This window comes from Argopecten irradians, chromosome 1 (assembly GCF_041381155.1).
Source record: "Argopecten irradians isolate NY chromosome 1, Ai_NY, whole genome shotgun sequence".
Taxonomy (NCBI): domain Eukaryota; kingdom Metazoa; phylum Mollusca; class Bivalvia; order Pectinida; family Pectinidae; genus Argopecten; species Argopecten irradians.
In genome coordinates, this window is record NC_091134.1 from 12,704,609 (window position 1) to 12,731,907 (window position 27,299).

General features: G+C 33.9%; 2 protein-coding genes across 2 annotated transcripts; both read right to left on the reverse strand.

The window, feature by feature from the left end:
- Positions 1-1,074: 1,074 nt before the first annotated feature.
- Positions 1,075-10,576, reverse strand: LOC138318004 (alkaline phosphatase-like). Its single transcript, XM_069260020.1, has 10 exons — positions 10,262-10,576; positions 7,947-8,173; positions 6,903-7,077; positions 6,529-6,698; positions 5,512-5,622; positions 4,841-4,943; positions 4,036-4,176; positions 3,491-3,682; positions 2,885-2,998; positions 1,075-1,929 (listed from the first exon to the last, which is right to left on the reverse strand). The coding sequence occupies exons 1-10, from the start codon at positions 10,341-10,343 to the stop codon at positions 1,739-1,741; spliced, it is 1,506 nt and encodes a 501-aa protein (XP_069116121.1). The 5' UTR covers positions 10,344-10,576; the 3' UTR covers positions 1,075-1,738.
- Positions 10,577-13,010: 2,434 nt separating this feature from the next.
- On the reverse strand, positions 13,011-27,262 carry LOC138318018 (lysophospholipid acyltransferase 6-like). The gene is made up of 12 exons (XM_069260045.1): positions 26,583-27,262; positions 22,799-22,944; positions 22,004-22,174; positions 19,695-19,805; positions 19,125-19,260; positions 18,596-18,637; positions 17,634-17,724; positions 17,093-17,194; positions 15,318-15,421; positions 14,414-14,614; positions 13,879-14,030; positions 13,011-13,336 (listed from the first exon to the last, which is right to left on the reverse strand). Exons 1-12 carry the CDS (start codon positions 26,661-26,663, stop codon positions 13,249-13,251), a joined length of 1,425 nt encoding a protein of 474 aa, XP_069116146.1. The 5' UTR covers positions 26,664-27,262; the 3' UTR covers positions 13,011-13,248.
- Between the last annotated feature and the right edge of the window lie 37 nt (positions 27,263-27,299).

The window sequence follows — 27,299 nt, forward strand, 5'->3', positions numbered from 1 at the left end:
AAAATTGGTAGTTTCTGCTCCATGCTTAGCCGCTCAGACATACAGGGAGTTGGACGAACTTTTAGCTCGCACCGTTGTCAGTAAAAAAAAAAAAAAAAAAAAAAAAAAAAATAAATGTGTACCGGGTGGGAGGTTGTATTGAGCCTTGAGTGTCTTATTCGGCTGGTCATACTTCAGTGATATAGCACTATACAAAAGGGGCAACAGATCGCCACTAAACAAGAAGACACACACATGACATATACCTGCAGTCTCCCACAACAAGCGCATTTGCCTCGCACAAACACACAGCATCAGCACTAGACGGCATACATGGGAGGGCCGTCCTTACATGTAACCAAAAGTTTAGCTGTTAGTAGGACATCAATTAATCAAACAAATAAAAAAAATCTTTCGCTATCTATAGGAAAGTTTACCTTAGCCTATTAGTCTACAAAGCTTTTACCCAATATGTATTTCTTGTTAAGTTAATGCCGTATTTCAGTAAATTTCTTTTAAATGTACCCAATGTGTTTGTTTGTATGTACTGAAATATTTTACCGTTTTGTAATGATTGTTGTCACTTCTGCTACGTAGACACATTTCCACTGAGATGATTCGTTCTGCAAGCTTGCTATGTTTCATACTCATTTCAATGTCATTATAATTTGTATATCTTTTCTTATGTTTCAACGACGGAGTGTTTGAAATTTTCCAGTCGTTTCAGAATTGTATGAGGGCATAATCCACTTAAAAAAGTATTCTCTCCTCTTGGATTTGGTATATTTGAAGGATTCCACGAACGCCGTCAGCGCACCGGGTAGTAGATAGACTCACGACGAACGATGCATGACGCACGACGACGGACAAAAGGCGATTAGAATAGGTCACTTGAGACCTCCTCTCTATTGAACTTATATAATCTTTCATTTCCCCTGTAGATATACATCTAGTGCATTCGCTTCCCTCAAGAGCGGTCAGTATATTCACTATAATGCTTTTAACAATGCATATTGTTTAGTTTATGTATGGTATGCCGAAAGCATCGTTCAGCAGAGTTTCTAATGACCCAAATTTCAATCAATTACAGAGAAATTTTTAGAGTTTATATGGTGTTCATCACATTCAGGAACAACATATTCCCGTTCATTATTGCAAGTATTACATCATCAATTTTAAATACTGTATCTGATCATATACAAACAACATATGATATACAAGATACAGAGTGTTAATTGCAAGTCAATTACTGTTATCATTTCATAAAGTTAATGCCGTCTCCTTAGTGTTGGAATTTCTTCTTCGATAAATGCAAGTCCTACATGTACACCCACTTGAAAGTTTGTGGCGTTGATGAATTGTTTTTCTTATCTTTTGGTGTTGACATCCAAATTTTCAGTATACTATATTATGGTATATTTAATATTAGTAAGTACAAAATATAATAGTTATAAGCATTTTATTAAAAAAAGCTCATTCCAATTTTAATGGGTTTTTAAAAAGTTATTTCAGCCTATGACAACCAAACAAAAATAATTAGATAAATCACAGCAGACGGAACCTGTGGAGATGATATGCTTTATCTTAAATAGTTAAATATGACGGTATGAGTCATAAACATAAACACATATACCGACATGCATGACGGCATGATATTGTCATCAGTCACATTATTACAAATTAAGAAAGTAGCGTAACAGACAAGTTAGCATGAACAAAAGTAGTTCGTTTCCCTCAGTGTTGCTTCCTTTGTTTGTCGTCAAAGCGTCACATCGACCTTATTGTCCGCGACACATGCAGCATATGTCATCACATGGGCTATGTAATGCTGTTCGTGTACCCCGTGAATAAGGTGTGCCATCGGCCCACGTGCGTATATTCCAACGTCTTGTCCACCATGGGAGTCTTCGATACGTGGGGCAGCAGCTGCTTGTATGTAGTTTTTGTCAGCTGAAAAAGGGAAATATACGTTGTAAATATCACATATCTTTATTTACATCAGTTTAATTTGTGTTCTTAATATTAATTGAGACAAACACTGTATAAACTTTCAAATGCACCAAACAAAAGACCCATTTAAATTTTGTTAAAATTGATTCTTAATCATTAGATGATGTTTTAGAAAATGTTCCGATTCTGTTGTACTTGTATTGGTGTTTTAAGACCTAGTAGCTAGCATTCGGGTTAGTAAGAAAGAAAAAAAAGTGGCCAGAGAAAAACCAGGTCAATAACTGGCAACTTTCCCACATGGAATTTGAACTTGACACCCAGAATTGAGGACAAGTGGTCATATGTCGGAAAACCTTTTCTCCCATACTTCACGGGAATATCCGTGGTTGCTAGGGAAAAGATATCTCTATCACACAGGGGGTGTAAGACAGCTCACACGCGCTAGACAATAACGTGACGTCATCAATACATGCGGCGTAACTGTGCCGTGCATTGTAGATGACGTCATCAATTTTGACGCATAACGACGTTCATGCGATAATGGCGCGATGAAAAAGCTGGAAACCAAGTGGAATTTCATCATTTTTTCTACTAGTATGGGAGAAAAAACAATGAAACATGGGTCTGTGAAGTGGACAGGGATATCTCAACCCTCGTGAAAGATTTTTGGCCGTCAACCCTCGGCAAGCCTCGGGCTGAGCGGCCAAAACATTTCACTCGGGTTGAGATATCCGTGTCCACTTCACAGACCCATGTGCGATTCTATTAATCCCCTCCGCACCCGCGCTCTCCGATCGGAGTACATAACAAATATTCATATTTCTTTTTAATATTGACATTTCTGTTGAATAAAATGCTCTTAAACATAATCAAGACAATTGTCAAAACAAAATAAAAATATAAATTCGGATGCAAAGGTCCTCATGAACTCATTTCCTCTGATTGTATCAATTACTAGTATCGGTTGTCTTCACATCCGTTCTATTTCCAGCGTCATATCCAGGGCCATTTCCATAGAGGAGGGTGGTAAAGTAGGGGCCGTTTAAATCCTCATCAATGTCGACAATTCCTTTACAAGAACAAATAAACAAAATGGGTAATTGTTATTCCGTGTTTGTATATTACAGAGTTAGCTCCCTTTAGGGTAGTTGTCCATTATGATGTCATTATTTTCTCGGCGCAATTCACGTTGTTGTCTCCAAAAAGTATGACGTTACACTCGCAAACACATGACATCAAAATTAATACACCTACCCACAAGGGCAAATAACTCTGTAATATGCAAACACATAATACTTTTTCGATCGAGTATTTTGTATTACGATCGCAAAGAATTTAGTTGTGATATTGGTTATATAACAATTTGAAACAGACAATTTGAAAATATTGTGAAATTAAAGTTCGATATAACAAATGCACAATCTAAAACATTACACATCCACAACGTGATCAAAAATAATTCTCATAATAATATAGCAACAGGAAGAAGTGCATCATACTGTTAATGTATTTATAATAAATATTATTTATTTTTAGTGCAGATCAATTTTGAAAGGCATACCAAAAATGTTGTTGCCTCGCGCTGGATATCCGGCGATGTTGAAGACGTGAGCGTGGTCAGCTGTTACTATTATTAGAGTGTCACGTTCGTCTGTCATTTCTGTTGCTATTTTGACAGCGTCCTCAAAGGCCAGACCGTCATATAGGGCACGTTTGGCATTGTTTTCATGGTGTGCGTGGTCTATACGACCTCCTTGAATAAAGGAAAAAATATGTATCATAAAGATAAGTGATGGTGTCTACCATGGATAAATGATCGCTATATCTGCACAAGAATGTTCTCTCTCTTTATGCGCTTAGTTTATGCGCTCAGCATAAAGGGAGTGGGACGACTGGTTCACCCGTTGTCAGTATAATGTGACCGGATGGGGTGTGCTTGATTGATGTCTTCGGCGGTATTGGCATTGAGATAGCACTATAAAAAGGAACAAAATCTAGAGTTCTGATATCACAAAAAGGCACAACATGAAGAGATGCCGACCCTTTTCCATTATTAAATATACCATTATTGCAATGTTAGTAAAGGTTAGTCATGGTTAAATGCACCTTCGACTAATAGAAAGAATCCATTAGTATCTTTCTGAAGCATCCTTATTGCTTTCTGTGTCATGGCTGCCAGGGACGGTTCACCTTGAGGACCGTTATCTCTATCTAAATCGTACTGCATGTGCGATGGCTCGAACAAACCTACAATTTCAAAAATAAAATCATATTGAAACGCACGAGACTTTTTACAAAAGTTTATCTAAGAGGAAATGGGAAATAGTCTTATCTAAAAGATTAAATTCAATTAATTTATTCTATATAAGACAATATACATGTCCGTATATACAAAAAAAAAGGTTGACGAATTCTATAGCGTATTCTCTCCGTCAAAGAGTATAGAAACGAACCTGAACTTCATAACAATGGTTTTATGATTATTCGGCAGGAAGTAGACGGCACGGTCCGGTCTTGTGCATGTTTTCATGTTATCCAACAATGAGTGTTTATATTGTTGAAACAATAATGCAAAATTAAACTCAATAAAACTTTAAATAAGTAATATTTCATTCTAAAGATGTTCCCAATTAGAGGATTTTGATATCAAATGATTCTTTATCGAAATTTGATATCAATGGATTCATTATTGAAATTTGACATTTGAATTTTTAATTAATTTTGTGGTTACACAATTCATGGCTGTGGAATAATATGTGGAATATTCCGCACTCGCAAGTTACTTCCTATAAGTTACAAAAGACACTCTCTAAAGCTCGTGTTTTGAAATTTGGGGGGGAACCCCATAAACACTCGTGTGGAATAAATTCCATATCAAACAACCACTCGTTGTTTGGCATCTATATATCACCAAGTAAAAAATCTGTTTTGGAGGGGTCTACAGCGTCAAATTGGGCGTTATTCCACACATACTCGGCATCGAAGTTTTTCCTCATCTTGTCTTCTTTCCAAACCTTCGAATATACAATTGGACAATTACCAATTTGAAAGTGTATCTTCTACGATTTCCGAATTCACACCCTTATGTTGATAAATGGTTTTTTTTCATGTTTTAGTTCTTTTTTTTTCATGTTTTAGTTCTTTTTTATTTCATGAATTTTTATTAAGGAAATACAACTGAGATAATTTGTCAGTTGAAATATATTTTTCTTGCACAAAAGAAAGTGTCGATAAAAACATGTTTCTTAGGGAAGAATTTAACACAGTTAATTCGCCTCAAAACGAAACAATACGATGAAATTTGCACTTATGGGTAGATTAATATCATCTTACATGGGTTTGTCACGTGAACTTGTTTATCTTAACCCTAGTGTAAGATTTCAATGTGTAAACACAAGGCTTGCCGAGTGTAGACAGCCAACATCGTGCACGAGAGTTAGGGAAAAGTCTCAGAAAAAGTAAGAGTAACTAAAGGACTCAATGCACTCTCACAACACCCATTAACTTATGTTTTTATTGGATGGCTAATATTGCATAGTTTCAGATAAATTTTATGAGACGCAAAGAATAGTTTGTTTTTACGTTAATTAGGTTGACGCCGTCAAGTCTTTGTTTAGCGGAGTTGGTGTTGTTCATCTCCGGGTCAGAATGGTTTCTTCCAAGAAAAAATTGTCTCCCACCTCCTAATATTACCTTTAAGCAATGAAAAGTGCGAAACAGCTATCAGACTGACAATAAAAGGTGTAAATGGAAAATGTGTCATCCAAGCATAAACAAAATTTATATAATATGAGGACCTAGTATATATACATCTATTAGATATGCTCCGATTTTCCGCCACTCTCATTGGCTTATACACTGTCACACGGAGGGCGATATTTCGCATATCGACTCGATGTTTCATTTTAGGGAAGCATATAGACTCGATGTTTCCATTTTTAGAAACACCGAGTCAATATTCCCTATTGTGACGTCACACCCGAGTCGATATTCCTATTGTGACGTCACTCCCAAGTTGATATTGCGATTATGACGTCACAATGCTGTTACGTTGAGTTATTCAGGAAGATGTAGTCGATCCATTCTCCATGCATTTCTATATTACTTAGCACGAAGCAAACATTTGAAAATAATTATCATCTAATATGAAAATTAAGGACTTTTGTTTTGGTCCATATGATGTTATATTACCCTTGTAGAATTTCAAATAATGACTTCGGGCTACGCCCTCGGTCATTATTTATTCTACTTGGGCAATATAGCACCATATGCACCGAAAACAAAGGTCCATAATTGATATTTAATCACATAATCCGTCTGATATCCATTGATTTCGCCCGTGCAATACTTTTGCATATATCATTCGTGTAATGTGGCATGCAGCGATTTTTATTGGGTGGGGAATTAGTTGTGACAGAAACGCATATCGAAGGTTTCCTTTTTGATAGCAAAAATGAATAAAAAATACTCGTTTCATAATATCTTCTATGAAACCGCCACTCATTTAAGATCCTATTTTTGTAAAACAATAGATTCAGACATTGAGAATGCTATCATCATCAAGGCGAGTAAGTGAGTAGGATCTAATATTAGATTTACCTTCACATGACTATTGTTGTATATGAGCTGCGAGGCGATATCCGTACACCCTCCAGTCACGCCGACCATGTCCCCATCTACTTCCCAGTTACGAGATACTGACTTGGCGTAGGCTGCAGCAGGGGTCGCGTGCGTGATTCGTGCAGTGGTAACCATGCCTACGGAACGACCTATAAAAATGACATTTAAACAGAAACAAAAATAAAATGGACTTACACAATAAGGATGGTTTCACAATTTCACAGGTATCCAGCGAAGAGTAAATATAGATATCATATGTTCATTTAATAAGGTTTCCGACTTATTGTGAGATATTGCTTTCATAACGAAAATGAGATAATACAGATCAAAACCTTATTCGTCATTTTAATTACCATCTGCTCGAAACCACTCAAATGCACACGGAATCTCGTTCCCTTGTTGACTTGCGCACTGGCCATCTCTTGCTTGGTCGCTTAAACCAATCAGACGATAGTTTGTCTTCTCTCCACATAGTAGGGCAGTAGCAGTGGCAGCGGAATCTGTCGTTTGTCTATCCTCTGAGTAAGTCTGATGTTTTATACATAAAATATTACAAACAAAAATGAAAATACACCTAAGAAAGGAAAGTTAATAATAGCTTGATAGTTGACTAGAAAAGGATTATTATTATACCTCATGTTTATAACAGTGTGTGTGATTATTTTATACATGTCACATGACGGGGCAATAAAACGTCGTATTTCCCTCGGGGGGAAATAAAACATCGTATTTCCCTGGGGCGAAGGCCCCTATGGTGACCGCCCGCCTTTCATAAGGAGTTATCTCCCCTTCCGAATGTACAACATGGACGGACGAAGCGTAAAACGTTATTTTTAACTCGTCACAATTTTGAAATTAAGTTATATTGAACCCAGATTAGCGAACCACAAATTTTCTGTATAATAAGTAATTTATGTCCCCGGTGGCAATGTGATATGAAGGTTTATTTATCCTCAGATGTAATATTTCCCTCGGACAAGCCCTCGGGAAATATTACACCTTCAGGTAAATAAACCTTCATATCACACTACCACCAGGGCCGTAAATGCATAAAAGTAAAAAAAAAAGATTCACTAGATCGAAAAATTAAATCGTACATCTGAATAAAAGAAGACTGGTAATCTGTTTTAATTATTTTAGTTTTGTGTTATAATTGAACTTCATGATTTGTATCTATTTTGAGCTTTCTGGGGATTTATACGAGAATTTACAGATTGACCTCATTTCCTCAAATATATCTCTGAAATTAATCATAAAGAGAAAGGAAACATTTTGTTTTTGAAAAGTCATATATGTATTTAACATCAGTTAAGCAATAATCATTCACCATGTACTATTTCATTTTTTGGGCGGATTTACACGTCCTAACTGCCAAGTCAGTTTTCTTATCTTTTTACCTTTGAATATCCAACATTTGGAAATTTCTCGAACTCTAGCACTGTTTCTTCACCTCTTCCTCCCTGAGTTTGTCCTCGCAGAATTCTGGTCGCCGTCACAGTAGGGCCCCCCATCCCATCGCCGATAAAAAGGATGACGTTGTGTGCTTTGTTCGTGTTCCACTTCCGGTTCAGGGCTTTGTGTAGTTCCTGCTCTGCAAGCTGTTGCCAGTGAGCGGGATTCGCACCTTCGTTTAGAAAAAATACAATGAAGGCCCAATGTTTGTCTCGGGAATAGAAATCAAACCTTTCATACTCATTTTGATGTTAGAACATACTGGTATATATAGATGATTTAAAATGAATATACAGACCATACTCTATATACTTTATTTAGTATAATTTTGATATAAAGTTTTGTACGTTTGTTTGACAAACTTTTGACCATTTAGCGTAGTGACCGTTGTGACGGTAAACTTCTTCTGCCCGGTTATTTAGACGAATCGTAATGCATAAGACGATCAACAATATTACATTTTGCATTTTTTTCTTAATTGTTCAGGAATTGGAGATGATACTTGTATTATTAACGATACATTTGTATTAGTGCTGCCAATTATTGACATTTTTCTTAATGTACCACCTCTCGTTTGACTAAACTTATTATCACGGATGGAACCAGACATGTATCTATCGTTATGTTTAAGTCTGATGTCAGGCCACAGTATCTCCAGCCAGGGTGGAACGTTTTTCAGTAGATTCAAAGGCAACATGAAGTTTTTGTGTGTATTTCTATTGTAACGATTTTTAGGTGAACAAATGGACTGGTAAAGTGAATCAGGTCCTGTCAAAAAATGGAAATATGTGTCAAGGTTAGATAAAACTATGCTCTTTGTCGTGTCCTGTATATGCTATTATCAAACTTGAAAGGTTCGCCGATTTGTATAGATGAGGTTTTCTATTTCGCACGGAAAAGTTTCAAGGTGCAGCGCCTTTGTAAGATATCTGAAACGCATCACGGGTGCGGATATCTACTGCATAATGAAATGTAACTTTATCTGAAAATGTTGTGTCAAAAGTGAAACCTGGGTTACACGCGATATTCATATACTGCAAGTGTGTACAGTTTAGCGGACAAGTTATTTTAGCACTTTTTATTGTATGTTTTTGCAATAAATCATTATTGCTTTTTCTCTAATTGTAAATTGCATTGTTATTGTTTTTTTTACCAAAAATACGTCATATTTTGCTACTCTTGGGACATTGTATAAGTGTGCTGGGTGTATGATAACTAATTTACCCCGTTTTAGGTTCGAATCTTCTTGTATTTCAAATTGGTTAAAATGACGTCACGTGATATTCAGAATATTCGTGTCAATCTCTTATTAGGTTCGGACGATAGAATCATCATTTAATACCCATTTCGTCATTAGTAATGTGACGGTTAAATACTGCTTCATAACTCGATTATGTACACTGTACACATTGCAAGAGTTAGTTTGCTCCATTTCTATATCTATCGTTTATTTACACGTACATGTTATGGTATTCATTTGAACTTTGTTGATTATTTGGCGTATGATATATTTGTAATATAGATAGGTGACACTTTGCCGTACTCATGCTCGCATATACATATAGTTTCATAATTAGTAATTTATTGATCAAGTATTTCTAGAAATATAGAACCAACAAACATTCAGTAAGTGGAAATTATTCGCAAACAACAGTTTGAGTCTATTTTTGAATATCAGTTAGCGGTTTTTGCTAATGAATACATCGCTACACCTTATTTGCACAACAGTGTGAATTTAGTGTTTAGAATACAGTGTCAAATGTAGATATTGAACAATGGTTTTAAGGAAGACTAATTATTGAAACGATATCACGTAAAATTACATGCTAGAATTATGATGACGGAAATACTACGTAATATTATTAAGAAATCAGAATTTAATGCCTTATGTGATTGAAATGAGACTATTTTCTCGTATTGATCTTCTGATCATCATCACTACTTGTATCAATATTACACGTATCAAAACTTAGTTACTGAATGAGTAATTAATTAAGATATGTCCAATAATGCATTCAAAATTTCCCCGCAACTAATTTACAATACGCTGACACATCATTAGATACAATGTACAATAACTCATGTAAAGTATGTTTCAGTAAATATGTAAATATATATATATATGACGTTCCAGAAAATAATTTGAACCCAAACATAAACATCATACTAATTTCAGACAGTGATTACTGCTGTATACAATGTACATTAACAATAATAACAATACTTATTACTAATATATCAATATTTCCAAATAACTAACCTGCAACATTCACTTCTAGCACCAGTAAAAACATGCAAATCGCCCGGTGCGCCATTTCTGTTTTCATATTTGCTGCAAACATGACTGTTTCCCACTGTTTATGTAACTCAAAACAGGTTACTAACTACAACCCTAAATAACACTCTGTAATCTGAACACTTCACCGACCTGAATGGTATTTATGTCGTTGATGCACGATGTAATTGTACATTTGTATTGCGCACTGCAGAATACGTTTTATAGCCGTCTAAGATGACCTAGTTTTATTTTCATGTGTGCAATTTACATTTCTTGTATACAAAGGACCTGCAATAAATCTTCAGAAATCCAAACGGGTAAAGAAATCGAGTTCTGTTTCAGCTGAATGTACTGCTTATAAGACACCGGACGCCATCTCACGGTTGGGAAACTATCACAGATATGTTTGCCATTGCAATTTAAATGCGGAAAATTCGTTCGCTTCAAGGTACATGTATAAAGGGTTATGCTTGTGTCACCAAAAATGACAATCTCAATTAGACAGTGGGTGCACCGTATCCCGCACATTTCCATGTAACTGTAGCAAGTATTATTTGTATAGTAAACATCTTCGTTTCTTCAATCAAAATCAAATAAAGTGCAGACATACAGGGATCAGAGTGTTGGATGTGATGTCTGTTGCTTATGTTTTCATTTTAGCTGTGTGTAGATGAACAAGATCACTTAATCAAAAATTTACCAATGGACATGCCCAAGGTTGGCTGTTTGGAATGAGGTCTAAATACAGTTTGTTTATTTTTGTGTCATGTCCAATAGGTTCATTTTAGGACATACCAGGAGTATGAGGCGGAGGAAAGCTAAGTATCCAGAGAATAACCAACAACCAAGCTACGACTCAATACTGTTTTCAAACTCTGTACTTAGTTCCAGGAATCAAATGTCATTGACTGCAACATGGAATCGAACATGTGATCCAGAGGTAAAGTAAAATGGTTGAATGAAAAGATGATAAAATGAGATGATAAAAAATTATAAATATATATTTACCAGGTACACGTGTTATACTGAAATGTAATTAGCAAAATTATTAAATCTCCATAAATTGATTCAAATAATTAGGAATGCATTTTTAAATTTCTAGTTTTGAGTTAATATGAATTCAGCTAAAGAAATGTTGGTTGAAGAGAGACAAATACACAGATGATAATTCTTTTGACGTCTATGTCTTATTAAATGGACATTTAAAATCAACATAAGGTAATAAGAAAAATGTGATATTGTTCTACTGACAAACAAATTGGTGACCTTTTTTCATGTGTCGAATTGCGTGTTCAACATAAATCCGCATATTTGCAATTTCAGTTGTTAGTTTAACCTCACCTCTAGACATCTGAGAGGCACCCCTTCCCCAAAGAGGAAGAAACAGGTCAGTTCTAATCAATGTTCATTCTTCCCGAATTGTCCATTCCCTGTCAGGCATAACAGTGCCATTCCTCTCAACTATATGAGGAAAGCTGGAGTGACTTGTGATATGTTTGTCATTTGCTCAGCCACCCCAACACTTTTAGACTAGAAGGGTTGATACTCACTAGAAAGTTTGCTGTCTTGTGGTCTTTGTAGTAACTCCGTGTCTGAGCAACAAGTTGAAGGTGTTGTTGAGCTCTTTCCAGTAATAACTCTGTGCAGTCAAAATATATCGTACATTGCGATATTTGCTCTGCCTCTTAAATACAGGTTAGCTTGGACAGTGTGTTTTGGTAGGTTGAAAACAGTGTGTCAGTCAGTATTTTTATTCATATTGTGAATATATCATAAGTATGTGTAGTAGATATGCTTAATCTGCCTGTCAAGTCCTGCAATAATCCTGGTCTTAACTTCATGATAGTCTGGTGGCTAATGTCGGCTTTTTTGGGGGTTCCATGGACATTTCGTGATGACGTTTTACATCATATACAAAATGTTCGGTAAGTCTTTCTATAATTCTATCAATCTACAAGACAATATATGTATTGTCTTGAATAATGCCCAAAATAAAAGTGAATGCCTCTGTTGTCGGAATACTATTATAAAATGTACACTTCCGGTTATTTGATAAGACAGTTTTAATGGAAAATAGTTTTTTTACCCCCATTATTTTACTTACAAGACATTACTTTATGATAAATAACCTCATTTTCCAATTTCTTTATTTTTCCATTCAGTAATAGATTTTCTCTTTTTAATTCTTTCTCATGTACTCGAGTTTCTGAAAAACTAACTTAGTCAATTATATTTTGTTTGATCCTATTATTACTCTTTGTGAAGGATACTAGCTTTCTTGGTGATACTGATCTTGATGAAGTCGTTATACGAGTGTAACCGATGTCTTCTCGTAAAATGCAACATACATAATGATCAGGAATTTTCTTCTTATTTCTGGATAATATGCTCGTTACATAAACGTCAAAAAGTCATGTTTTTCGTTTTAAGTATTACGCTTATAGCATATAAAATAATCATAGTCTGACGCGATACTCCAGCCTAGATATACTATAGGGTCTATAACGATATTTATTATGTTTAAAACAGTTATAAAAGATGTATCATAGGAAAGGGTGTATGTCAACAATGGATGAAGGTATATTAACACAGCTACTCTAGAATAATAGTGCTTTGATGTCTTGTCATTGCATTAACTTTTCAGAAAGCTCAAGACAAAATTATGTTTTGTATTAGCAGTGAACTAACATATCGTCAATGATTCTTCAAGATAAAAATCTAAATATACAAATGGCAAGTAGCAAGTGTTTTATTTTCAACTTATTAAATATAGACATTACAGACCATCCAGATACATATGAATCAACATTTTACCACCTTTTAAATATCTCTCTGTCACATGCATTCTCCTATAATCCTTACTTACATACCATCAATATGCAATATTTGTTCAAAGCCGCATTCAAATATCATTCATGAAATCAAGCTTAAATGTCACTGAAATCATAGCCGGTCACTCATTGTTTTTTTTATCCTCTTTTCTTCTTGGATGGATTAATGAATGTGAAGTAAATAATTCCAACTATGGATAAAATGTGGATGTGTAGCCCAACCGATCTGCAATATCAACAAGGAAGATACAGTCTTTAATAAAACACAACAAGTAAATGCTAATCTATCGAGCAATGCTATATCGCATCGCCGATAGGAATTTTTTTAGGAGTAAATATTGGTATCTCGTCATCATTGATATTTTATAACTTTTTAATGCATTTGTAAAATATTTGCTTTGACATTAACACAATCATTGCGTGAGGGAAATAAACCACTTATTAAATAAACCTGGAGTTGGAAGATATGTTGGAGTAACAATCTGAACGTCATCCAACTTCGAACCACGACTATCAAGTGGTTACTATTGCTGTTGTTATATCCACATCGATCATGTCATTGACAAAACTGATGTAGATGAGTGCGCTCTTCAGAAATACATGTAACCTCTTTAGACTTGTGATTGGTAAGTTTGTTTCTTATGAAATGCCTTCAGTTTTTATAACATAATCTAGGGGTGGATATAGTAAGTGGTAGTAACCACTGGTATATTAAGGATGTGCAATGTCTTGCTACATCAGCTTTCCTACATACATGTACATACTTACACCAACAACTTGATACTGGATGTTAAATCGAGTAGACAAAAAGGGGCTAGTAGATAGGCTCCAGCTAATTTCGTTGGTATAAATGTTATACAGTCGTAGATAAATTTCATTGTATCTGTTGTCTGAAAATGATGACGTATATTTCTCCTCGCCTGAAATGTATACAAAAATATGATAACATTTTTTTTTCAAAGATACATTATGTAAATAACTGTACAGTTCCCTTACCAATACGAAAACTCATTAATCATTTTCATGAATGCTGGTGATTTAGCATTTCAAATTAATGGTATGCTATGTTTTGCAAACAATACCTACAAAAATGCATTAATTATAGATGTCAAAGTAAACATAACATTTGTATTTACTTTTTAAATGTAAATACTGTTACAATTGATATGCTAGAATCAAATAATAAATCTCTTATTTTAGTTACAGTAACAAAACAACAATAAATTGTTGCATCAATTTTAAGAACAATATTAACAAATAGAAATAAGAAAGTGACTATTTAAAATTTAATTAACTTTCTTACCAGTCTGGCCGCCATGACGACAACCGCTGTTGAGAAGAATGTGACATAATATCCGGGATAGAGTCCATGCCAGATACCACTACACACGAATACTGCCAAAGTGTTGTATGAAGGTGGGGTGCGATCGTAAATCACACGGCGAAACCAAATTACAGTATTTAAATTCCACGAGTCTATAAGCACTTTTAAACTTGTTGAAGTCTGTAAAAACAAACAAATGTAGAATTACAGAGAAATACGATTTTTTTAAAATCCTGTTATATGGATCGACAAAACTTTAAGAATGACATGAACCATTGTTGCTTCGGAATGCAGATTTGTCGCCTACCTATACTTAAATCTTCATATTTGAGATGGATTTTTAAGAATCGTGGGTTCTGGTGCAGGCCACTTGAATTAAATCAAAACACAGTATCAGATAATATTTGATTTGATAAACTTTCAACTATACCATGTGTTTAATAAAATAAACAAATGCTTGAAATTCGGAATCATCCTTTGTTTGATTAAAGGATGAATCCAGATAAAATTTTATGGATATAGATAATTTATTCTCTGATACATATACACATAAAGCAATAGGTAAAGTTGAATATTTTCCAATCTTTCCTTTGCCAGCTAGTATGGATCACAAAACCTATTTTATAACTAGGAAGAAGCACACCTAATAACTCCAATAGCCATAATGCCATATCGGCGGTCGCACTTTCGAGGAGCGAATCATTTTGAAGGTACAGTACACCACGCCTAGATTGGATCATTTTTCTACTATATGATACTAATTAGCATTTTTTCTTAGCCAGAGAATGGAAAAGCTAAAATAAACCCCTACTTACATCCTTCGAAATTGTATAAGCTGCATGTCTTATCAAAATTGAATTGTATTTATTTTAAATATTCTTACCTCTAACTGCCATATCTTGACGTTCGTTAATAAATCCCATTTTTCCTTGCCGTCGTCATCGTAACCTCTAAATCCCAGTCCGGCGGCTAAATTGGAAAGCTCACCTGGTATGTAAAATGTGACCAATCAAATTAAGCACTGGTGTCATATCGAATATTGTTACGAAACCATAGGTTTTTTATCAGAAAGAATGTAATTTAGAACATCGTGGTTGTAATACGTTCCACCATAAGTAAATATTAGTAAGCATTATTGAGCTTTACTTGTAATTAATTAATATTCAAACTGGAATGCCATCAAACGATCTACCTTTTGAAATCTAAGAAAATGTATATGCAATTCCGATTACATTCCAAAAGGTTACATTCACGTAATCACAATCGATAAAAATATATGACAATATTGTTATTAAATATACAAAGATTTCAGCATGCATGCATGTTATCAAAACTAGTTACATGTTTTTGTTTAAACTGATTTAAAAGTGGACAAAAAACTAATTAGAAATAATAGTTTGCGGTTGGAAAACGTTTTTGTTGCGTCAAGCAAAATATGAAAAATTTACTAAAAAAATACCATTTTTGAGCTTAAAATCCTATTTTTTCACTTCCTGCGTAAAAATCACTACATATATTTGGTTATTTGGTCCTGATGTGTTTTTTAGTGTTCTATCGTGGTCATTTTGATACCAAATTTGTCTACTTCGGTTGAAAAATGTCAATGTTATGACTATTTTTCATTTTTTAGTGAAATTTGAGACGGCGGCCATCTTGATGACGTCATAACCGTGAAGTGATAGTGTGTTTCTGTAACAAAGATATTTATGGAACTGTGAAGCTGTGAAAAAACCTAATTAGTCATGTCAAGTTATACGTGCTGCGTAATTGTTTATATATATATATTTAGATTAGTGAGGCGTGAAAAGTCCTAATGACTTATGACAAGTCGAAAGGGCCAGGAATGTCACCCATGATAAAACTAATCTTGTATTGAATCTGTAAAAGAAATAATCTAAATATTCTAATGAAATAGAGATTCTGCAGGTCATGTTTTGTGATGTCGATGGGAAGTTTCGTATCATTTTTCGCTGACTTCATATTGGAATATTGTCTGGTAATGTCTACCACACTGTTGCAGTTACATTTCTATTGTAAATATTCTAATTGTATTCGATGGCGTTTTATCTTTTCTATATCATCATATATCAAGGCTGCCTATCACAAAAGAATATTAATTATCAATTATAATTGAGGGACTTTGTCTGTCTCGATGTCTTTAATATTTACTTACTAATTTTCATTTAATTTTTCTGTGATTTCATATGAATCATCTGGAAATTGTACTCATCTAGCTATAATTATTACATATCGATCCTTGTTTAATATAATTTAAGGCCTTAAGATATTCTATTTCATTTTGTTTCTAACATTCATTTAAGCGATTTGCATTTCACACAGAGACACGTATGACAATATGGCGTTTTTGGATACTAAATTGTATATCCATTTTAGTCATTTTATGGGGGCTGCGGTCATCGAAGGGTTAAGATGTCTCGACACACTACCGCAAGCCCCCCACCTCTGGAGGTTGCGAGTTCGAATCATGTGAGACCATATACTGGCCGCTAGTCGGTGGTTTTTTTTCCAGGTACTCCTGCTTTCCTCCTCCAACAAACATGACACTATTTAAGTGACCTTGGTTGTTAAGAGGACGTTAAACGTCTAAAACTAAGCCAAGCCAAACCATCAGTGTTCTCCACTAATTACACCACTCACCTAATTTCCAAGCAAAATAGTATTTCGCTCTCTGTAATGTAACCGCTATGATCATGTAAATGTTTCGGTGAAAGATGTTTGTTTCGTATAAAAACGTGTCCTCTGAAATGAAAAGACAAATGATATTTGATAAAATAAAAACATAAAAGCCCTCCGCTAAAAAGCGAGCTGAATTCAGAAGGAGGTGCATAACAAGACGATGTGAATAATCATTGAATATCATCTTTAGAGAGATACCCATATGTTTTAGTATTTCTGAAATATTTTTGATTAAATAAAGTTGTGCGACAACCTGATGTAAAATAGTAAATAGCGTTAAAGTATATCTTAATCCTGTATCAAGGGTTTCTCAATAAACCGTGATGAAAGACATATAAATACATTTATTTCATTATGGAAAACACATAATATTGTAAAAATTAACATAACAATTTTATTTTTAGTAATACAAAATGTAGATATTGTTGAAAAAATATGTTCTTAATTAAGGTAGTCAATACGGTACTAATCCCAATTTAAAAGATAAGAAATATAACGTTACCTGCCATCCGGAACACCGGAAAATAGTGAGGAGCCAAAAGCATAATAATTCCACATAATGCTGCAGCTACGGAAGTTTCAAGCATGGCTGCCTGTGATTAAAACGATATTCATTTACTTATAAATCCATGAAAAATATGAGTTGTTTGTATAGCACATTAACACATACTGATTTACCTCTCTTATTGGACAACGCATAAGAAATGTATAGCACATCAGATATATATTTACCATATTTATACTTTTAATTTTCAGGCCAATATTCTTTGACTTACACATCACACATGAACAAGAAAAACATTTTTTATTTGAAATAAAAGTTATATGTCCCGTAATTTTACGCTCATGAAGAGTTTTTCATATATAATCCACCACAATAAGTAACCGACAATTTGAGAACAACAATACTTACAACGTATAGCTTTATATTTTATAAAGTTAAATTAAAGCTCAAAATTATTTTATAATAGTGCAATGAAATGAGCAGATGTGGTCAGATCATGAATCCAAGTTCTGGACTACAATTTCATTTAACATTTTCGCAGTAGAATCAGTAATTGTAAGTGTCGTATGCAAATATCTAAACATGTATAAAGCATAAAAAACGAGAACATGCAAAATATGTGTGTTGTTACTTAAGTTTATAAGGAATCATACATTTCTGTTTGCGCCTCTGAATGATTTTCACAGCTTTATTCATCAAAGTTTATGATTTCACTAGATTACTGAAGAAAAACCCAGTTACGGCATATATATATATATATATATATATATATAACTCCAATGTCAGCAAAACAAAACATATTGTTGCATCAATTCTTCGACTTTTAACGTAAATTCCAATTAGATCTTAAATACAGATTTTGTATCTTTTGCCGGCTACTGAGACCGGACGGTTAAGACCATATCTCGTGTTTCCTCTGTAAATTGCAGTGTTTAGCATTCATTTACTTAAAAACTTACATTTGGTGAGGGTTCACGGGTCTTGTTATTGTGGTTATCATCCTAGAAAAAAAGATGACTTTTTAGTATTGTAAATCCATATATTAATAAAACGAAAGGCTTTGGAATAAAAGGATATACCTGTTTCATAAGAAACAAAAATAGCAGAACTCAGTATTTCTGTATTTTTTTTTACAATATTTTAATTTTTTAATTCTGTACTCTGTACCGTTTAAAATACAAAGACAAACAATTATAACTTGAAATAACGAATCAGCAAGTCTAAATTTGACTTCCGAAAGAATACAATGTAGAGCTTAAATTGAATTTAACTACACAGCAAAACGCCATTGCTGGCCGTTTGTTTGCTTTGTCATAACATATTTTATAAATGTAAATATTGCCCCCAATCTACTTGCAATCAATTTTTGCAACGATGATTCGAGCTAAAGCAATAACCGCTTTGTAACAGTAAACAGGAAATTCAATAACCGTAAATTATTTCAAACAAAACTACCTCTGATATTCATATGCTATATGGAATATTTACCTGTTTTGGTTGTGGAACTTTGATATTAGACCCCTCTATAAAACTGAGGTAATCCGAGTAGAAAACTAAAGGACCAGCCATAATGTTGTGAAATGAAAACATGTAACTATAATACTCTAAGAAGGACGGCTTCTTCCTGAGAAATAAAAGAAACATAATATACAAAAACTTGTAGAGCTTATAAGTCAACCTATTTTCGCATTTAATAAAAAATCGCGTACTTCGCGTTGGTTACAAACCGACAAAATTACTCATCGCGAAAATAGATTATTTTACAGTATTGGAACTTTGCCGTTTTTACTACGGTATTGGAACTCGTTTTTTTCATGTATCAAACATAATTTGCATAAAGTCTTCTTTTTTTTACTAAAAATAATTATCACTTACCTTATATATTGCCTTTTGAAGATGTACATAAAATGGTCCGTAGTCAATTCTGATCAATTTATAAGACCTTGTTGATATTTATTGTAAATAAGAGTGATTGAATTATTCTTGTCCTGGTTTTCTAGTAAATGTCTGACGGAGTTTGATTTAGAATTAGACTGCTATCCATCGAAGCATACGTACCTTATGCAGTTATCTCGTTGGTCCTCTGAAAGTTTATCATCTCGTTTTTCCATCCCATCATGTACAGAGAACGCCACACTTGTTACCTTCTGTGTCATTATCATCATCGGTCTGTGTAACCATAGAAACAAGAAAATGCAACAAGTAATGATGACGAACAACACTAATTGATAAATATCATTGGTCTGTGTAACCATAGAAACAAGAAAATGCCACAAGTAATGATGACGAACAACACTAATTGATAAATATCATTGGTCTGTGTAACCATAGAAACAAGAAAATGGCACAAGTAATGATGACGAACAACACTAATTGAAAAATATCATTGGTCTGTGTAACAATAGAAACAAGAAAATGCCGCAAGTAATGATGACGAACAACACTTATTGATAAATATCATTGGTCTGTGTAACCATAGAAACAAGAAAATGCCGCAAGTAATGATGACGAACAACACTTATTGATAAATATCATTGGTCTGTGTAACCATAGAAACAAGAAAATGCCGCAAGTAATGATGACGAACAACACTTACTGATAAATATCATTGGTCTGTGTAACCATAGAAACAAGAAAATACCACAAGTAATGATGACGAACAACACTTACTGATAAATATCATTGGTCTGTGTAACCATAGAAACAAGAAAATGACACAAGTAATGATGACGAACAACACTTATTGATAAATATCATTGGTCTGTGTAACCATAGAAACAAGAAAATGCCGCAAGTAATGATGACGAACAACACTTATTGATAAATATCATTGGTCTGTGTAACCATAGAAACAAGAATAACACTCTAAGTAAAAAAGATATATGGTTACTATTGAATGGTTATGGTAGATGGTCATTTGCACGTACCATAAAATAAACCAATTGTAATGATTCATAATAAAACATTTTTGGATTATTTTTTTTATTTTCAAAAGTATATCATTGTTCCATAGACTTTATAAATACAATTCTTTACGAAAGGACAGCAGTATACATTATATATTTTCTCATTAATAGCAAATTCAACAAATGAAGCTAGTCATTTTAATTTGAAATTAATCATTAGATTATTTCATGGAAAATGACATGATTCAAAAATCCATGTAGTTACAATGTACAATGCTTATGCAATGATTAAACCCATTTTCACATGTGTCGTTACGAAAGAATCGATAAAACACATAAAAAATTGCAATAGTTATATATTCAATAATCGTTTGCAGCAGGAATAAGGACTACTTTTTTCGTAACCGAGTGTGATGCATACTATATGATTACAATGATGCTTTATTACCGCTTACAGACAACATATGTTTATCTTCAAAATATCAAAGTTATTAATATTAATGCCAGATCTAATGGATTCAGTATTGAACTATCCGTCATATTATTTTTACAGCAATGCTTTGAAATAAATTCCCGGTTATAGTAAACCTCCTTATTTCTATGTACACGTCTTTTAGCGTCTATTTCAAACATATTCACGATTACATAAATTCGAGATTAAAGGTTCACACTGACAATATATGCTTAATGTTTCACCTAACATATCAATGTGCGTTTAAGCTTTCAAACGAAATTTCGCTAAATGGTGTGTCTAACGAAAATGAAGGCGTATACATTATGGGATCCCATTTTGTAAATCGTTAAAACATTTTAGATTTTAACATTTACTTGTTTTATCAATTACAAAAATAAAGATTGATTCATTATACCATGTCGTTATCGTCACAGAGCTACAATGGAAATATATCTAATGTGTATATACCAATATAAATGTCATTGCAATATGCCATGTAGACTTTACTTCCGGTCTTACGTCTAGCTTATCTGGAAAAAAAACCTTGGGCTTTAATTATGCCCCGATAACTTTATGGGGGTGTATACCATTCATAAACATCATCATTTCATTATTAAGTTATACTAGCATATTTGTAACGAAATAATGAATTTCATTAGACCGTTCTTCATCCTTATCTTCCCAGAAACACCCTACATCATCACGTTCCCAGTAACATTTTATGTCATCACCTAAAGTTACCCACTACCATCATACGTCATCATGTACCCAATAATAATTTACGTCATCAACTACCCAGTAATATCCAACGTCATCACTTACCCAGTAACCTTTTACAATCCCCATTCTTCGTCATCACCTACCAAGTAACATGCTACGTCAGCAGCTACTCTGTAACATTATACGTCACTATTTACCCAGGACAAACCATTCGTCATCACTGACTCTCCCAGTAACTGTCTACGTCATCATTTACACAGTAAAAGCCTACGTCATCACTGACTTACCCGGTAACATCCAATGAGAATCCTCCGTAGTCGTAGTAAAGACGATATGCATGCATAATCACAATGTAGAGGAAGGCAACAGCGAACACGAGAGTGTGGAAGTTCTGTCTCGGACCATACAGCACCAATAGGTAAGGCAGTGTCGTGTATAGTACCAAATGTATCAGCTGACTGAAATCAGGAAACAGCATTCTATGGTAATCATAGTTTGTCAAAATACAATTAGTTACGTTGATATGATTTTATTCCTTATCATTGCATTACATATTTAACTTTATCGTCAAAAGGCGACTAAATTTGGAACAATGTTTTATATCTCTTCGTTTTCGTTTCCTAACTACTTTCTTTTTACTTTCTTTCTTGACACCGCCTCAATTTTGGATTTGAGAGCTCTGTAAATAGGTAAGACTCTCACTATCACAATGAGACTCAAAACAGCTTCCTAAACAATACGTTTCACACATTTCACGCAGACGAAACCGCCCTTAAATGACACTAGTTCGTAGTTTCGAGCGATGATGACGAAATGATAAAAAATAATATCAAAAACTTTACATATTACAGTTTTGGTGCATTAGTGTATTTCCCTTCTAAAAAGGCAATCATTATTGGAGAATATAAATCCATAGGAAGATACATTTATGTTTTAATGGAAAAAAATATATTTCTTTTGAGCAAATCTATAGAAAAAAATTAAAATGACTTATGACACGAGGTTAAATATGTACGAAATCTGTTTATATGCATATTTGTTGAGTAAGCATTATCCGTGGCAATGTGTTTTCAAACACTTACTATCCGAAGCAGAAGTAGCCTAGGGCAAGGCCTAGCGATAACTCGAGGACATGACGCTGGGGTACTCTTTCCCTGCCCGCAGGGAAGAATTTTCGCATCAATAGTCCACTTGAAAAGGCAAGAATAAAACTGGCGAGGAAATTGATCTGAAAGAAACACAAAGCCGGTGTATTGAACGGATAGCGTGTTGCAGCAGAACTGTTGCTGTGACTAGCTCGCTAAATTACGTTTACACGATTTTTAATTAACGACCTAACGAAGGACACCAAAAGCGAATGGATATTGATAAGCTTTAATTATTCATTATCGTTGACACTGAATTCATATTAATAACGAGTTCAGTAGTTCCGTTGTTCAAACTGCAAATATCCATAATGGTTTTCACAAAACGCCTTTGTTTTAAAGGAATTGTATGGACTTTGTTTGTTCCTTTGCTCGTGCAAGTTAGGATATTTATCAGATAAATACGGCATTTGAATTAACCATACGCTCTCTTTTTTTTTACTTTATAAATGTTATGTTATACCCTAAAATCTCGATGATAAGTTGCGGCTTATATTCTATTTTAGTAGGGAATACAAAGCTGATTTTCAGGACCGGCTTATTTTTAAGCCCGTCCTATTTTCCAGGTCATTTAACCTGTTAAGAATGACAGGCTTACTAAGGAGACCGGCTTACTTTCGAACTCACTCATAGAAATTTAAATTGAGTATCAAAATAAAAAAAAATAAAAAAGAAATAAAAAATAATAACAAAGTACAAGAACAAATTTGATAATAAATACAAATATGCATATATTTATACCTATACATGTATTTATGTATACATAAAATAACAAGACTACTATAACAGAACGTTATAAGAATTTTATATTGACCACACTACAGAAAAGATCTGTCTATTTTAGATAAATTCCTCAGGAGGACTTCAAGGCTTATTTTCAAGTGCGGCCTATTTTCAAAACCGACATATTTTCAAGATACATTTGACTGTAAGAAATCCAAGGCTTTCCGATTCAGACTTATTATCGAGATTTTAGGGTATATTCATATATACGTCTTAAAAATAAGTACTTTTGTTTTTGAAGTATCTGTATCCGTTTTATTGTGTCCATGAAACATACAGAAAAAATAATAACTCGGGACATGTTCATCAACGTTTTGTACATTTTTACATGTTATTGAGAGAACACTTTTAGTGACTGACATGGTATTGGTATAGTTGGTATAGGACACAGGAAAATATCCCACATATTGTTTACCTTTATTACCTGATGTAAATAACGAATAATTAATATTACCTCAATTAAGATTCCGTTGAGATTCCGTGAACATTGGAAAAACTTTTCAAACAATAAATTCATTATGACAACACAATCGCATGTTTCTGATTATATATTATATTATAAAATAAACAATTGAACGTTTAGGATACAAATTAGATATCTTGACTTTTATATATGAAAATAACTAGTTACACTCTTACAGCCGGAGGCAGTTTATGTACTATTGAACATGGCGATGCTTTTTAGGTATACGTAAAGCTTAATAAAGCCATCTAAACGTAAAGTTAAAAATCAGCAACAATGAAGCTTGTCCACCAGAAAACAGCTATTTAGTCATTTAGTTGTAGACTGCACATTCGATCTTTGTCTTCATTTCCCCCTCGGGAGCATATTAGTGTGTCTGCTCTTCGGCTCTATCAGCTAAAACACGACACTGTACCCTAAAATGTCGAGTCATTCATACATTGACAGATGGAGTTGTCTGGGACCGAAATGAATAATGCGCATTGTTCAACGATACAATGGTCGTGTAATTACTTGAAAAGAGGAGAGTCTTTGATTCACAAATAAACGTCCTTTTAATGAATGGAATTTAAAATGGAGGGCCGTTGGCTATCAATATCTGCATCCGGCTTACATTGTATACTTACATTGTATATCGTAAAAATGTTTCCCCCAAACATATTAGAAATATTCTATAACTGTACATTTATTTTTTATTTTTAAGAATAATAGTGAAAAACAAATGACAACAGAATCCTGGTTTATGTCATTATCGTCCCTGTGTCACGGAATAAGGTACATATGTATTATCCTTTAATGGAAGTCTCATTTCATTTCAAAACGTATTTACAGTGAATCATGGACTAGTAACAACTTCCGTATTATGACAACCTACTTTTTAAAACCACATTTAGTCAACCTCAACACGGATTTGACCTATGTGTAGGAACCACATGGCTATACAGATTTTTTTTTATCCCATGGGTCACTATAAACAGGTTTGACTGTAATTAAGTAGATCGGTACAGAGAAAGGGTATGCGACAAACAAACAATATTACCGTACAATGAAGTTTACACGATTGATTCCAATACCATTCAGAAAATGTCTGATCAAACACATAGTTAATTCAATATGAACCCCAAATGCTTTGTTTATATAGATTTTAAGTCATTGTTGATTATATAAGACCAAAATGTAATTCAGGATACAATCTAATAGAATCAAAGATAGACTGATTTAACGACAATGAAAGATACGTGATATATCAGGTGTAGCAATCAATGAAAGAAATCGATAGAAATTCTGTAGCCTTCATACATTGTACCACTTGCTCATTCGGCTTGTAGTCAGTAATCCAGTTCCGGTAAAATATCGAGTTTCTATATAGTTTTATGTGTATCTGATGACAGCATTGTGTATTTTATTGCTTCTATGGTCGTCCCATTAAGAATATCAAATAAAGTAATACAATTTGCCTTATAACATATTTCAGTTAGAATGTTACTGCCGGTTTTGTACAGTAGATTAACGGATTTATTCCTAACCGTGGACGGTTCTAATACAATATATGTTTCACCTGGATAAGAATTGGAAATAACCTAAGAAACGGGGATATCAGTCATTAAAATTATTAGGTTGTATATACATTATATCGATCAAACACACAGCATGTCTTCAGGAAGCGGAAGCTGAATAAAAAAATAATACGACGCTTTTTAACGAACAATAGTTATTTATATATTTTAATCACATAGCTTAAATTCCCACTGAATAAACTCCATTATACTAAAAAAATGAGTGAATCAATTTTAATTAAGTGTATGCTGATTTCCCATACACGTCTGTAAAGATGACCATGCATGCTTCACAGAAGTTGTATGCTTTCTTGCTATTTGATTAGAATGACATTTGTCGAAAGTATTGTTAGTTTTAACGACATATGAATATGCATATATATATCTTTGCTATAAATGTAATGTAACAGATGTGTGTATATGTGTATCAAAAGTTACTTTATAGATATGCAGTTGATAGATAACAATTACATTGGTGAAGATATTAGTACATTTATACTATCTTCATAGTCATATATACTACACAAACCTTACAAGTGGATATACAATATCGTACGTTTGGTATCTAAATACTTTTTTTTAAATCGCACGATCCTAAATTTATTACCATTATGACGTAATTCATGGAATAAATACAGTACTCGGGCGAAAGGTGCTGCAGTATTAGAAGCCTCTACTTCGAAACACACTTGACTATACTGCGGTGGGACCCTACCATTAATCCATGAGTCCATAGCCTTAAAATAAACATGTTTCATGAACTGTTTGGTTTGATAGTTTCTTCATCAGAACATTCCCTCCGCAAATCACTGAACAATGCACATATTTAAGATAGAATTGTCGAAATTGGTTGCCAAGGAGACGGAACTATAGAAATACAGATAAAATATTCATGGAATTGTCTGTGATTTGTACATACCTGGTCTATGGGCAGTCCAATGATGCCACACAGCGGTTGAAGAACATTCGATCCTTGGTAGAATTTTCCAACCTCAACCATTCTGCCCTATATGGTTACATCCAGTGACTAATATATTAGATTTCTAGTCGTTGTCTGTTAGATAAAAATGCAATGGTATGGAGCAGAGGGCTAGTCATGTCAATACTGCCTCTGTCAACACTGCTCCGAGTGCTTGTCCTGATAAAATAGCGCTGCTATTTATACACACACGAACGGCTTGGTCAATACAGAAGTTCAATCAATATGTGGTCATCACACTTATACAGAGGAATAAGACAATAACATTACAATGAAATTTCACATGTTAAAGTCATACAATGATGTCATCATTAAATATCGATCGCTGGATGTCTTTGAATCCGGCTTGTTCAAGGATACATGCACGCCAGACACTCGACAAGACTTACCATAAACGGTCTGCCTTCGAGTGCCTCCACTGGATCTTTTGTTGTGTATCGATGCTGTGCCGTCTAGAACCTGGAGCTATTGTGTACTGGTCAATCTTAATGCTTGTAAAATTAACACTAGCGCTGTCTCGTAAGATGTTTTTGCATACTTACGGTAGACGCTGTGACAAATATCCCTCTGAACGATTCAGCTATATGAGCTGTTCATCACGTACAGAGACAAATTTAGTTTATTGTTATTAGATATATATTTGTATCATTAAGGATA